At 45.0% G+C, this 14,909-nt stretch overlaps 1 protein-coding gene across 2 annotated transcripts; it reads right to left on the minus strand.

The window, feature by feature from the left end:
* Positions 1–3,033: 3,033 nt before the first annotated feature.
* On the minus strand, positions 3,034–11,132 carry LOC116994633 (WD repeat and coiled-coil-containing protein). Of its 2 annotated transcripts, XM_033056484.1 has the most exons (5): positions 11,038–11,132; positions 10,599–10,716; positions 6,940–8,809; positions 5,400–5,517; positions 3,034–3,633 (listed from the first exon to the last, which is right to left on the minus strand). In XM_033056484.1, exons 3-5 carry the CDS (start codon positions 8,788–8,790, stop codon positions 3,362–3,364), a joined length of 2,241 nt encoding a protein of 746 aa, XP_032912375.1. In that variant the 5' UTR covers positions 8,791–8,809; positions 10,599–10,716; positions 11,038–11,132; the 3' UTR covers positions 3,034–3,361. The 2 variants fall into 2 exon arrangements, with proteins under 2 accessions (XP_032912375.1, XP_032912374.1); XM_033056483.2 differs by lacking the exon at positions 11,038–11,132 and having other exon boundaries at positions 10,599–10,821.
* Positions 11,133–14,909: the final 3,777 nt, after the last annotated feature.

A 14,909-nucleotide genomic window follows, 5' to 3' on the forward strand; every position in this document is an offset into this window, starting at 1 on the left:
CAGTACCACTTTAGAGACATGACAGAGTGGCAGCCTCCAACCCCAGCTGGAGAGCAGCACAACTGCTGGATGGTGGGGAAAAATGTGTTTGCTCTAGAAGTGTGGAAGCAGAAATAAACCTTATTTCCTGATGTGTTTCTTACTCCAAATGAGACTGTGAATTTCAGCTACACCATTCAGATGTCTCCTCCCTTTTGCTGTGCTCTGCTGTAGGTGGTGAGGAAGGATTGCTCAGGTCTCATGGAACTGGTGGTGGTTGTTTGCTCAGCTTCACCGATAAAGCTCCACTTCAGAGGCCCAGCACCCATCCCCTGCCAGCCTGTTTTTGCTGATGTACGTGGAATAATCTACATTCAGCAAAGAATCAAAAGAAATTCCTTTGCACCTTGGTATTGTGCATCATGGAATTTCATCTGTTTTACCTACAGGATATTTTTTGCCTGCCTAGGGCTTGTCACCGTGATGATGTAACAGGTTTACATTGACTGGGAAGCTTCTGTTCAAACTGGTTGCAGCCCATGAGAACTTAACTTCTCTTGTGCTTCCAAAATAAATTTACTTTTTGGTCACCTTCAAAGTCATGGAATAGAATCTGCATGTTTCCACATCCAGCAGGTTCAGCAATTCCCACAGTTGCTGGCTGTGTTGGATTGTGAGTCTTGGTGCTGACATCAGTGTGGGGTGAGGCAAAACTGCAGCCACCCCAGACCCCTGGCAGAGCCTGAGCTGTGCTGAGCTGGCCAAGCAGAGAAATGGGCAACTCTGGAATTCCAAAGGGACTTGTAGGCATGAAAAAACTGTAAGAGAAGAAAGTTCCTTAAAACCCTGCAGTCTTCTCTTAAGGATTCTTGGATTAAGCTTGGTACTTTTTCAACTATTTGGGCCTTCTTTTCGCATTCAATATTGGTGCAGATGATCCCATAAGTTTAGAAATGGTGTTTTGATTTGAAATCAAGCAGCCCTGAAAGGAAATACTTGGGTATGTTGGTTGACAAGAAGTTCAGCATAAGATGGCAATGTGTGCTTACAGCCCAGAAAGCCAAATGTGCATCAAAGCGCTTTCCTTGTGCATCCATGTGCCAAATGTGTCCTGGGCTGCATCAACAGCAGCGTGGGCAGAAGGTGAGGGAGGAGTGCTGTGAGATCACACCTGCAGTCCTGTGTCCAGCTCTGGGACCACATTCAAGTGAGTCCAGGGGAGGCCATGAAGATGCTCTGAGGGCTGGAGCAGCTCTGCTGAGGAGACAGGCTGAGAAAGCTGGGGTTGTTCAGTCTGGAGAAGAATCAGAGGAGGCCTTAGAGCCCCTTCCAGTGCCTACAAGAGAGCTGGAGAGCGACATTTTACAAGAGCCTGTGGTATTGGACAAGGGGAAAATGGCTTTAAACCGAAAGAAAGCAGGTTTAGTTTACACATTGGGAAGGAATTGTTTCCTGTGAGGGTGGTGATGCACTGGCACAAATTGCTCATAGAAACCAGGGATGCTTCACCCCTGGAAGTGTTCAAGGCCAGGCTGGATGGGCTTGGAGCAACCTGGTCTAGTAAAAGGTGTCCTTGTCCACAGCAGGGGTTAGAACTAGGTATCTTTAAGATCCCTTCCAACTCACGTGATTCCATGAAATAAGCAAGACTCGTAAGATAAGAATTTAATTCTTCCAAGATTCCTAGGATTATATTTTAAATAAAAGTGCACATGCACAGAGCACTCCATGGAGAACCAGTGTAATCTGACCAAAATATTAACAGCTTTTAGCAAATGTCTTGCACTTGCTGTGTGTTTGAGTCACCCCACACAGCACTGCCCTGTGCACAGCTAAGTCCTTTGTGCTCACCTGGGGAGCTGGAAGAACTCCACAGGTCTGTTTGGTGCAACCTGAGCACATTTCTGTTGGGAGACAATATCTTTTGTCAATCTAACACAAATAGTAACAATTCCAAAATAAGCAGCTGATTTTTATACAGTTTGGCTGCACACAAAAAAATTACAGAAGCAGCACTTGAGGCATGAAAAATTCAAGGCCTAGGTGTTCTGCAGAGTCAGGAGCGTTCAGCCCTGACCTTCTCCTCCCACGGGTCAGTGGGACATTGGAACCAGGAACAGGCATGAAAAAGACTGTCAGGCTGCTGAGGAAACATGGACCATCCCAGCACCCAGCCTGCTCTGAACCCACGCCCAGTGCTGAGGTTTCAGTGACTTTTAGGTGTATTCATGGTCCACCTTCTGATTAAACAGTGACCATTACTGAGGAGAGATGATTGTTATGTAAAGGACTGAGCCCACAACTGCCAAATTATTTTATCTGTTTTCCTCCTCTCCTGTTCATCAAAAGCTGTAACTTGTAGTTTTACCACCCAACACTGAGTGCCCTCTGCAGCTTTTACTAGTGTTGTATCTTTAATATTGTATTTTGTGGGTAGATTTCTTTTGACAGTGGCTAAATTTTCAAATAGGCAATGAAAAAAAAAAAAAAAGAGATTATCTTAGTCCTGAGACAGCAGCTCCAATTCTATAATCTAGCTGCTTGATGCCTTCTCACACAGTAAGTGCCACTGGGAAAGCCTGATAAACTGCTTAATGTTATCATGCTGTGATTTTATGGGGAGCAATCTTGGATTAGTCTTTTCTTCAGTGTTGCAATCCATGTTACATAAAGTTATGCTTACATAAACTTTTTCTAAATTTCCCCTTTGCATTTTCTCTCTCTCTCACTACAAAAGCCCATAGAACATTTTCTTCTGTCAGACTTTAACTGGATGTTCTCATCACAGAAGATGAGAGACATGGCAAATACTTCCCCAGATCCACAGAGATGGAAGCAGAGAGATGTTGTGGGCAGGTACAGGAGGGGAAAAGGATCCTGCTTCCACACAATATGGATATTTCACATGATCCTACTTTGTACCAAATGACATGACCTTACACTGGTGTTTACACCACTGCAAACCAAGCTGCACTTCTGCAGGCACTGCTCCTAAATAACATCGGTGTAGTATTTCAGACTTTGGCAGAAGGGAGGAAATGGGGGACGACAATGCAGCATTTTCAACCATTTCTTTATTATCCAAGTTCACTATTATCTAAAAACACCAATGTAGTAAAGACCAAGATGGAAACTTGAGCTCAGAAACTTGTAAGAATGCACATTTTCAACCTCATTTGTACTGCAAGAGGCATAGTTAAAAAACACTGTTCAGTATAAAAAAAAAGTTAACGTTTTCAAGAATCAAATAAATAATTTACAATGCAACAAAAAAATTATAGAAACCGTACAGAGATTTGTTGATAATTTGCAGTCCCATACAGTAAACATTAAAAACCTCCCATCATCAGGCAGGCAGGCATTGCAAAACCACTGTCAAAAACTACATTTTATTGCTGGGCTGTTCTGAAGGGCTGATGCTGTCCAAGGTCTTGGAGGAGCAGTCCCTCAGGACTTCCAGAGAACTGGTGATATCCAGGCTCTCTGAAGAAGTGGATCTACAGCCCTGTGTGGAACTGATGATGTCCAGAGTTTTGGAGGAGCAGGCACTGTAGCCTTTTGCAGTGGCATCTCTGATGAGGATCTCCTGTGTGGATGTAAACATTAAGGGGATGAAGCCCTCGCTGTCCGCTGTGAGAACAATCCAAGAGGAACCTGTGAACACAAGCACATGGTTGTTGATAAATTTTTGTGCAATTAGGGTGTGTTTAGGGTAAAAAAATTAATTTCTTCTAGAATTAAATGCTTCTGTATATTTACAGATTTCTAGAAAATAAAAAGTATGAAAATATACAGGTTGCACAAACCCAAAAATAAAGGACACTTGGCTACTATGATGGATTTTGCCAATAGGACATGAAACAATAATAAATGCACACTTCAAATGAGGAAGAAGAATGAAATTCTGAACAGAATTCATAAGCATCCACACTTGGTTTTAATTAGATATTGATAAGCTACTTCACAGTGCTAAAGCTGTGCAGATACTATAAAAAGCAGAGATTTACTAAATTAAATGACAAATTAATGTAATAAAGACAATTTAGAAACTACTTTTATTATGTAATTTATTATACTTAATTCCAAGAAATACAAGGAAGGAATACTTTACAATATTGTACAAACCAAACATCTCCGGTCCATTTGCTAGTTGACTTCATCACTAGCTCTTTTCTCTATAATTTGAATCTGAAAGCCTGACTTCTGCCACTACAGACAAACCAGAATTTTTTCATATTTTTATCCATTAAGCTGATGAAGCAAGAAAAGAGAGCTCACGAGGGGTAAAGGAATTCAGAGAAACGTTTCCAGCTGTTTGTAAATTTACATTATGTAACTTTACATCTCAAGTAAGGTCACAAGGAGATTGTATCTTAATAGCACACAACTCTCTAATCTTTTGCCTTAATTTGGACCAAACTTGAAATTCAATACAACTCAGGATTTGAACATACCATTCCTACTTTGCATCTGTATATTTCAAATAAACATATTCCATCCACAATTCCTTAGAAAAATAAAACTTGGACAATGGCAAGAACAGCAGCCTTAGGCTTTGGGATGGTTGCCCAGTGATCTGCAAGCAGGCAGGGAGCAGATACAGGGGGCCAGTAGAGGGAATGTAGCACAGGGAATACCTATAGTAGTGAGAAATCATATCCAAAAGTGTGTTTTCTACCTGTGCCCAGAGTGAAACACTCAGAACTGGCATGAACACACACAGGGCTGGGCATGGCATGAACTGGTAACAGCAGGGGAGAACACAGCAGTAAGAGGCAGTTTTCTTCACAGCAAAACCTGATATGAAATGCACTGCTGACGTGTACAAAGCTGCTTTTGTGCTACAGGATTTCCTAAAGCAAGACTAGATGCTGGAGCTAGAGATTCAAATATATAGAACACTGTACTTCCAAAACCATCAGTCAACCCTATGCACCTTGTTACTCAGACTTCTCTCTACAGAGCAGCTGAAAACAAGTAAAACACAGGCTGAAAGCAATTTTTCTGTATAACTAGTTAATTGACAGGATCACTATGCAAGTTTGCTCTTTTTTTTTTTAATGTAAAGATTCTATCCAGTAAAAGAAGATTCAGAGAAGAATTTTTACATTATTGGGGAAAAAAAAAGCAGAGTTTTATTCATCTTTCATTATTTATTCCTTGGGTTTTCCCTGGATGGAATATGCATAGTGCTACTGCTCACTAAGAATGACAGAGAATCACAGAACAGTTTGGGTAGGAAGGGACCTTAAAGCTCATCCAGTTCCACTCCCCTGCCATGGGAAGGAACACTTTCCACTCGACCAGGCTGCTCCAAGCTCCATCCAAGCTGACCATGGGACACTTCCAGGGACAGGGCAGCCACAAATTCCCTGGCAATGTGTTTGAAGTGTTTGTACTCTTGGGCAATCCCAACATACCGTGCTGCATTTCTACAAGGGACAGGTTGAATATCTGCTGGATGATGTTTAGGCGGAGTTTCCCACCACAGAGAAGAACAGCCCGGGTTTCATCTGCATCACTTTTGGAAAGCTGCTTCTGAAAATGCAAGAAACAGTCATCAGCTACTGTGATGTATAGCTACAATGGCATTAATCAAAACAGAATCACAGATGTGTCTCCAGTGGCATCATGTACAGGAAGTCAAATGCTTCACCCATTCAGGCCTGTTTGCAAGATTTATCCTTTGAAGTCTCAGCTGTCAAGGTGCTGATGAGTGAGTGACAGAGCAAGGAACTTATCCAGCACATGTCAGAACAGGACAGAAAATCATACACTGCTGCTGAAGAAACCATGAGTTTCACCCACAGCACAATCCTCATCCCCATCCTTCCATCTGCAGGGGACATTTCTTCAGGGAGCTTGGGAAGCTACAGGTTTTCTATCTCCACCTTCCCTCACTCATCCCAGACCCAAAACTTCAGCAGTGAGAACTCCTGGTCAAGAATTTTGGGGTGAGGAACAGACTCAAAAGTCAGAAGGGCTTATTTGTCCCACCCCTGACCATCACTGCCCCAAGCCTTAAATCCAAAAAGCATCTTCAAAGAATATGCTCAGTTGGGCAGAGCAAAGCATTTTTAAAATCTGTTATCACAATTATTAAATGTTTACAGTGGGAAACAGTGAAGAGAGTGAGGAAATATGATCTAGAACTTGAGTTCAATGCTACAAAAGCTGGTAATATTTTGCAGTATTAAAGATTAAAGGTAAGATCTAATTAAAAGGAAAATGGCAGTTTAAATTACTTTGAATACTGACTAAGGTTTATTAATCTGAATTCTAGAAATTACCTAGTAGATCCATGCCAAGTTTTGATAATCAGGTAATTTACCCTTTCTAGCATGAGATTTGCAAGAGAAAATCTTTCAGCCAAAAATTTTTCATGTGAAATTTCACTTTAAATCAATTTTTAATCTATGTTAATGGAATTATTTATTGTGTCCCTAAAGGTTTTTTTTCTCCTTGGATGGTACTCTCAATGCTAATGAGCAATGTTTCTGTTTCAAAACCAAGGCAATTTGCTTTTGTTTCAGTCTCCATTATTTTAGTTTTCCTCACAGGAGAGTGAGAGATTGATACTAATTTCCACACATGGAAATCTTCACTTGTCTAAATTTCTATATAGAAAACTTTAGAAGTTGCCTAGGAAAAGCATTCCCTTCCTAGATCTCTATAGAGGGCTTTAATTCTGTAGCTGGGCTGAGATGAGTCCCAGCAGCCTCACAGCAGAGGTGAGGGTTTTGGCCCAGTGTGAGGTGGGGGACAGGGAGCTGCACATTCCTGGATATCCCATTGCTTTAAAAACACTGGAAGGCTGCAGAGTAATGGGATTTATAACCATATAAAACTACCTGCAGGAATAGGATGGAAATCTAATTCTACTGAGTGTTACTTGAGCATCACAAAGAACATACAGACATTAACATGTTTCACCATTAAGTCTTCCAATATTAAAATTACCTGGCAGGTGATGTTAATAAATGAGGGTTCCTGAGAAGATGGGTACACTGGAAGAGTTCTCTTTCCAGATTTTAGCAACTCAGTTAATTCAGAAATACGGTGCTGCAATTCTGTGAAATTAGAAGAGAATTTTTCCACATTTTTCAAAAAGTAACTCGCCTCCTTCTCACTGAACAGGTTATTTTTGTAAGAATTGGGTATTTTGGAAGCTCCCTCAGGCTGCCTTTTTGGGGATGTTGGCCTGTTTGAAGCATTAGACAGTGCCACGCTCCGATTAACTGGCTCAGCATCCAGAGTCTCGACAGCTGGAGGAAAATTCATGGAAATCTTTTTGTCTTTCAAGTCACTGATGTTCAACACCAAGTTTTGTTCATAAACAGGACTCTTGATTTCTTCAATGAGTTTCCTTCGGCTTGTAGGGGACTGAAGGGCAGAGCGATCTGGTATCAGGAGCCCACGGCTGAGAGCGGGGACATCTCTAGAGGGCTCATGAGTAATGTTGGAAAGGTTCAAACTGGAGCTGCCATCAGCTGACACAGACTTTGAAGGACCCATTTCAAGTGTCAGTTCTTTAATCATCAATCGAATCATGTATTTGTCTGATCTTGAAGAAGGAAGAAAAGCAGGGTCAGTGAATTTTTGTCTTCCAACCAGTATCAGTAACAATTTTTCGGTCAGGAAGCACAAACCCTTTGGCTTCTCGCTTTTCTCCAGCTGAATTTGTTGAATATTAGGTAAATTGGATGAAGTCAGTGAATAGACTAAAATAACATTACAAGTATTGGAGGCAACAGATACAGTTTGAGTTTTGGAGTCAAAAGCCATTATATCAGGAACAAGAATGCCTGGGATGCTCACTTTTTTGGTAGAGGTAACCTTTCTTTCAAAAGTCACCAAGATGAGGTGTGAGGAGTCTTGGCCACTTCCCGTCAGGTAGTCCTTGGGCCTCAGGTGAAGGAGAGGGCTGGAATCAGCACCCTGCTTGCTAGAAAGTATGTGAGTTAGATCCACAGGAGATGTAACTACAGACAAGGACTTCTCAGAGTCCAGGGACTTCTTCCCTCCATCCAAGGAATACTCTTCCTCCCCACACAAGCTGGACTGTGAGGGGAATGACTCTGTTTCAACGCTCGATGGAACTTCGAAGGCAACGCCAGCATTTAAGCCACAGATCTTGTCCAGTGGGAGCTCGGTGGCAACAGCAACTTGTAAATTCTGCGTAGCTTCCACGGCACAGATATAGCCTCCCACATCAAATATTGGGCAAAAAGAGCAAGCGCTGAGTGTTTTCTGGGCATCATCCCAAATGTAGGAATGGAGGGCACTGCCCACCCCCACAACCAAGCGGTTGCCTTCCCTGGTCCAACAGGCACAGTGGATGAGCCCACTGCCCTTGATGTCCGCGTTAATTCTGGAGTTGTTGAGGTCGACAGAGGGCAAGACGGAGGCGTCCCGGGTGGTCAGCACGGCCAAGACCTCCTTGCTGGGATGCCACACGCAGCCCTGGGGCAGCACGGGGTAGGGCTCGCTGATGTCGCAGATCTGGGAAATCAGGAGCTTGTTCCTGTCGGCGCCGCTGAGTAAGAGCTTCCAGATGGTGACGTGCTTCTTGTGCTGCACCGCGAGCAGCGCCGGGGCCTCGGCGGGACAGGGGCCCCAGTACAGCCCGTGCACATGCTCAAACTGGCCAACCACGCTGGAGTCCCCGAACTGGGGCTCCCCATTGTGCAGGTGCAGCGCAGTCAGGATCACCTGCTTGCCGTCCGTCCAGGCCAGCCCGTGCACGGGGTGAATGGCCTGGTGCAAGGCGTTGAGGCCAGTCCGCAGCAGCTTCGCCTTCCCCAGCTCCATGACTCCTAAAGTGGAACATCTGCACAGAACAGAATGAGAAGGGATAATAAATCATTGCAGAGGACAAGGACAGCACCTGGATGATTATTTAGCTTATGACCCTGCCAGTGCTGGACTCCTCCTTCCAGTGAAGTCAATACACATAATGTTTAGCTATGCTTAATTCCCAGCCCAGTAATTTTTTTGTTTATGATGTTTCCAACATGAAATGTAATTTTAAGAGAAAAGAAACCTTGCTGTTTCTATAGGCTTACCATCAGATTTCTGCCACATTTTCATCACAAGACCAGCCCATTCATTCAAATCCGAAAATTGCTGTTCTCAGAATATCTTCTAATTACTAATTTCTAATTACTTCAATATCAACAATTCTCAAAACATTGCTGCTCACTCTCAACTTCCTGGAGCATTTGTGGTCAGATGAAGTAATCCCTCACAAGTATAACCAAGCATTAATGTATTATCTACAAATCTGATCCTGTATTAAGCATGTGAGAATGAGGCATTTGGATGGCTGTCCCAGAAAGCTCTCTAAGAAAGCAAATGCAATCTTGAAGAAAGTTAGGATGAAGGCAGATTTTTCTGAGGAAATGAAAGAAAAGATAATTTAAAATAAGACATACACAAGGCATCAACACTTTGGAAAACTTCAGGATTTTACACAAATTTCCAGTTTTTGAGCTGTGAACATTCCTACTCTGTGAACAAAAGCCAACTCAAAGAAATTGATGGTTTCCTAATTTAAGATCTCCATACAATTTGGCTCAGATGTAAAGCCATGGCACAGAATGAGTTGCAGTTTTAGTAGGAAACATGAAGACCAAGAAGAAAGTTTTTTGACAGTAAAAACTGTCAAACTGAAAGAGTTTACCACAATGTGCAGGACCTTGAACCACTTAGTATTTTAATTATTTGTGGATGACCCTAAACTTGCAGGAAGAGGATTGCAAGAATGGATTTCAAATATAAAAACCGTATAGAAAGTTATGTTATTACGACCAAAGTAACTTCTTCACAACCTAGTAACAAGTTCAAAATAATACACTTAGTAAAAAAACCAAAAAACACCAATTTGGATACCTCTCCATGAATAATTCCCTAGGTAGAGGTTTAGCAAAAGAGGATCTGGCTTACAATGAATCACAAACTGAGTATTTCAGTAATGTGAGATATGCTGCCAAGTAAGAATAATTCATTCTGGAGTGTTTTAAGAGTGATGGAGATACACAAGGGAGGTAATTGCCCCACTTCCTCATTGCTAACAGCACCTCCATGGAACCTACTTCTGAGTTCAAGGATTATGGAAATGCTCAACAAAGCTAAGGGATCAGAGAAACACAGGCAGTGGGTTCTGTGTCTGGAGAAGACTGAGTGGGAACTTGAGAACATCCACCAGCCCAGTGACAGAACATCCATCCACTGTTCCCCAGGGACATTCTGGACAGTGCATGGTAATAATCAGCTTAGTTTCAACAAAGATTTAGGTCAGCTATTAAGGAAAAATTCTAACTATATGTGATAGCTAAGCAATGAAGCAGGTTACCTTGGAGAGGAAGGGAAGGCACCCCATGAATTTCATAATCTGTAAGAGCCAATTAGGGAAATGTCTGTCAGGGATAAGTTTAAGTACACTGAATCCTGCCCCACAGGAGAGCACTCAAGATACTTCCAGAGCAACTTCTTCACGATCTACCTGGCCTCTCCTCTATAACCAACCTCAGTCCTGTTAAGCAGCCACCAGTTGCAGGGAAATTACCACTGGATGTTCGCTGTGCCCAGAATCCCACACACTGCTGGGCAATACTCACTGACGGCAGGGAGATGCGAGATAATGTGCCTCCTAAGACACCAAAAGATGCTAAAGCCTCCTGGGCCGTCTGGAGAGGTTCCTGTGTCACAAGGCGCGTTCGCACTATCCCAGCGGCCCTGGAAAAGCAAAAAGAGCGAGAGATCCACTGGCCAATGCATTCCTGCGCTCAAACCCACGCTGCCTCCTGCAGAGCCCGGCCCAGCCGCAGCTCCTCGGGCAGGTGTCACACCCAGGCCGGCGAAACGCGGGGCCCGTCCCAACCCCGGGGCAGAGGAGCCGCTGCAGTGACCCCCCTGCACGGAGCGGCCACGGCAACGGTGAGCCGGGGAGCCCGCACACGGCGCCCGCCCGCGCCGCCGCTCCCTGCGCGGGCCCGCCCGCACCGACACTCCCCGCCCGCCGCCCCTCGCCTCTCCGCCCCGCGCGGCCCCGCTCACCCGCCCTGCCGGCGGCCCGGCCCTGCTCCGCTGAGGCGGTCCCGGGTCCCTGCAGCCCCGGCGGCGCTGGGTTGTGGCGGGCACCGCCTTCCCGCAGGGCCCGGCCCGCCTCCGCGCCCGGCACCGCCCGCCCGGGCCCAGCACCGCCCGGCCGCGGGGGGCGCCCGCGCCGCTCTATGATCAGGCTGCTCTATGGCCCAACCGCTCTACGGCCCGGCCGCTCTATGATCAAGCGCTCTATGGCCCACCCCCTCTATGGTCCGGCCACTCTGCAGCGCCGCCACTCTGTGGTGCGGCCGCTCTGCAGCGGTGCTGCTCTATGATCCGGCCGCTCTATGGCCCGGCCGCCCCGCAGTGCCGCCGCTCCATGGCGCGCCAGGCGGGGCCTGCACGGGGCGCGCGCCTCGCGCCCCTCCCGGCCCCGTTCCCCAGAGCGCCCCTGAGGGGCCGCGGGCGCTGCGGCGGCGGGAGGTGACGGGGATCACAAATAACGGGATATCCCCAATAACGGGATATCCCCAGCTGGGAGGCACCCACGAGCATCATCGAGCCCAGCTCTTGTACGCAGCACATCCCAAGAGTCACACGGTATACCTGAGAACGCTTCTTCAACTCGGGCTTGGTGCTGCGACCACTGCTCTGCCGAGCCTGTTCCAGTGGGCAGCACCCTCTGGGTGAAGAACCCTTTCCTGATATCCATATAAACCTCCCCTGACACAACCCCATGGCATTCCCCGGCTCCCGTCCCTGGTTCCCAGGGGGATTATTGTCTGCCCCTCATGAGGATGCTGAAGACCACAATGAGATGTTCACTCAGTCTCCTCCAGGTTGGACAAAACAAGTGACCTCAGCTGCTCCTCATAAGGCTTCCCTTCCGTACCCTTGCCATCGTCGTAGCCCTCCTTTGGATGTCCTTTTTATATTGTGGCACTCGAAACTGCACATGGGACTGGAGGTGCAGCCACAGCAGCGCAGAGCAGAGAGGGACAATCCCCTCCCTTGCCCAGCTGTCGGTGCTGTGCTGTCGGTGCCGTGCTGTCGGTGCTGTGCTGTCAATGCTGTGCTGTCGGTGCCGTGCTGTCAATGCTGTGCTGTCGGTGCCGTGCTGTCGGTGCCGTGCTGTCAATGCTGTGCTGTCGGTGCCGTGCTGTCAATGCTGTGCTGTCGGTGCCGTGCTGTCGGTGCCGTGCTGTCAATGCTGTGCTGTCGGTGCCGTGCTGTCAGTGCTGTGCTGTCGGTGCCGTGCTGTCGGTGCCATGCTGTCAGTGCTGTGCCTGGTGCACCCCAGGGCACGGCTGGCAGCGAGCAGAGCATCACCAGCCAGTCTAAGGAGGTGATTGTCCTGCTCTTGTCACTCGCATCGCCCCCAGGGCTCACCCACCGTGTGACACTTCCACACAGCACCCCCAGCCTGCTCACACCCGTGGGGCTCTCAGAGAGGCCTGAGGAAGCAGCACAGAAGAGCAGAGATGCCTCCAGAGGGACGACATCAGGTCCCTGGTGTGGTGTATCCCATTCCATAAGGTGGTCACACTGAAGGAAAGCATCTAAAGTCAGTGCAGAGCTACTCCAATACAACTTACCTGGTCCTGATTTATTGCACTGAGCATAGCTCCTTGTAAGTCTCCAAGGCCTTTTAAAAGTTAATTAAATTGCATGAGTGTGCCACTTTGCCACTCCTCAGCACTGCAGAGCAGTGTGATCATTGCACCATTTTTGAAACCCACACTCTTGACAGGATGTTGAAACACTAGAAAAGGTGCTGTAAAAAGAGCTGCCAAACATGTGGGGGGAAAACGCTTAAAATAATTGCGAGGTCAAATATGTAAGTAGCTCAAACTTAGCCAAAGAAGAACACTAGGTGGTGACTTGGTCATATTGCATGAGTGCCTGTACAGAGGGGGAAAAAAAGCACCAAAAGCTCTGAAGTTGGTGAAGGAGGTTTAACAAGAGCTGTGGACAGATTCAAATATGTAAAACACGTCAGTATCTTACAATCAATTACAGTGGTCTAGACTGATCACTGGAACAAACTGCCAGCAGAGCATCTTCACATTAAAACTTGGTGATTTTCAGGGACATACCAAGCCATGGAATGGTTTGGGTTGGATGGTACCTTAAAGATCATCTTGTTCCAACCCTCTGCAGCAGGTAGGGAGACCTTCCACTAGACCAGGTTGCTCAGAGCCCCATCCAGCCTGGCCTTGAAACCCTTGGGCAAAAGACATTCCCACCTCCTTCCTCCCCACCACTGTTCACTTACCTGAACAGCTCACTCAAACCAATTTCTCAAGAAGTTCTGTTACACAAATGTTTAATCTATTCTTATCTTCATAATATCCACTTTTCTCAGTTGTGAGTCTGGCCAAGCAGGATTGTCACTTGGTGTCTGGGGCCCTGAGCAACCAACTGGCTCTATTAGACAAAAACAGTTTTCTGACTATAATTTTAGTCTCACAAAGAATTCTGTTGAACAGGAATGATTTCACTGTTTTGTTTTTTTGTTTAAAATATAAAACTTAAATTGACCCTCCATATTAATAGACAGAAACAAACATTTAAACCACAGAGACAGACCACAGTTTAGGAATGCCTCAAAGAAATTTTCATGGTAAATGTCTATTTTTGTTTTCTATGCATATAATTATGCAATTAAGTATTTTTAAATACTTATTTTAATCATGTAACTTGTCTTGTATGTAAACTGCTAATAGAGTTCAACAAATGAACTGAAAATATCACAAAAACTCAGAGTTAGTTGAAAACCTGTAAAATAATATTTTCATTGACATGGAATTGACTCAACCTACCAGAGTGCCAGAATGGTGTGCAGGTAGTTATTATTACACCAGTTGTTTATTTCCATGCCCAACAGTGTGTATCTTATTTGTGTAACCACAGCCTGGTTATTTTGACATGTACAACAGCATGAAAAAGGCTGGAGGCTGCTTGGCCAGCAGCCACGAGCCATGGCTGGTCACACAGCCACGATGTGCATAGGCACAGTTGTTATTCCTCAGCAGCTGTACTGCAAATAAACATCTCTTGTTTGCTTTCTTTCTTTTCCAGACTTTCCAAGCTGTTCACTGCTGATACATATGATCTGTCTGTGACTTTGGGGATTTTAACGTTGCAGAACCCCTCAGGAGATGTCTATAAGGTAGAAAGTGGGTCAATGAAATTATGCAAGGAAAAGTGTTTAAAAGGCTGAAATTACAGAAATCGTTTCCTGTGGTCGTGCTCATTTAAAGCACACATCTTGGCTTTTAAAAACATGTGATTGCATTGAGTCAGGCTTATCCTTAAACACTGAGCAGACTCACAAATCTGTTCTCAGGCCCTGCATGGAAAGCAGATTTGCCTTCTCATAACTTAATTTGTTGTATCATTTGGATGTCTGCTTTTCAAATTAGTTGAAACACAATGTTAATAAGAATATAGGAGAGTCTGGGACAGAAGAGTTATTCCCTCCCTTCTAGAGGGAGGGATGGCAGGGAAGGAAGGTGAAATGGGTATGATATGTAAAGTTGTTATTTTTGCACTCTGTAGATTCTTTTCTTTGCTCTTACTGAACTTGTACACATTTAAAGAACATGATGTTACAAGGGAAAAGAATAATTTAAGCATTTTTTCTCTTCGTAAGCATCATTTTAATATCTATATATATTTAATCCAGTCTGTGGACACTGCTGAATGAGCAAATTGATCTCATAATTGTATTTCTTAATGGGAAAACTTAATGAGGCACTACCATGTAATTTAGACCTCTAAAATATGATGTAGTAAGGCCTAGGATTGGTAGCTAAAGGATACAGATGTTTTATATGGTTTTTATTATTAGATTAAAAATGTTTCTTCTTCACTCTGGGAGC

The sequence above is a fragment of the Catharus ustulatus genome, chromosome 3, assembly GCF_009819885.2.
Source record: "Catharus ustulatus isolate bCatUst1 chromosome 3, bCatUst1.pri.v2, whole genome shotgun sequence".
NCBI classification, from domain to species: domain Eukaryota; kingdom Metazoa; phylum Chordata; class Aves; order Passeriformes; family Turdidae; genus Catharus; species Catharus ustulatus.

Excerpts from the sequence above, each read along its gene's own strand:
- LOC116994633 (XM_033056484.1), bottom strand. The coding sequence starts at position 8,790 with ATGGAGCTGGGGAAGGCGAAGCTGCTGCGGACTGGCCTCAACGCCTTG. Across the intron at positions 5,518-6,939 it reads TTATTAACATCACCTGCCAG|AAGCAGCTTTCCAAAAGTGA; the intron begins GTAATTTTAATA and ends TTGCATTTTCAG. Across the intron at positions 3,634-5,399 it reads CCTTGTAGAAATGCAGCACG|GTTCCTCTTGGATTGTTCTC; the intron begins GTATGTTGGGAT and ends TTGTGTTCACAG.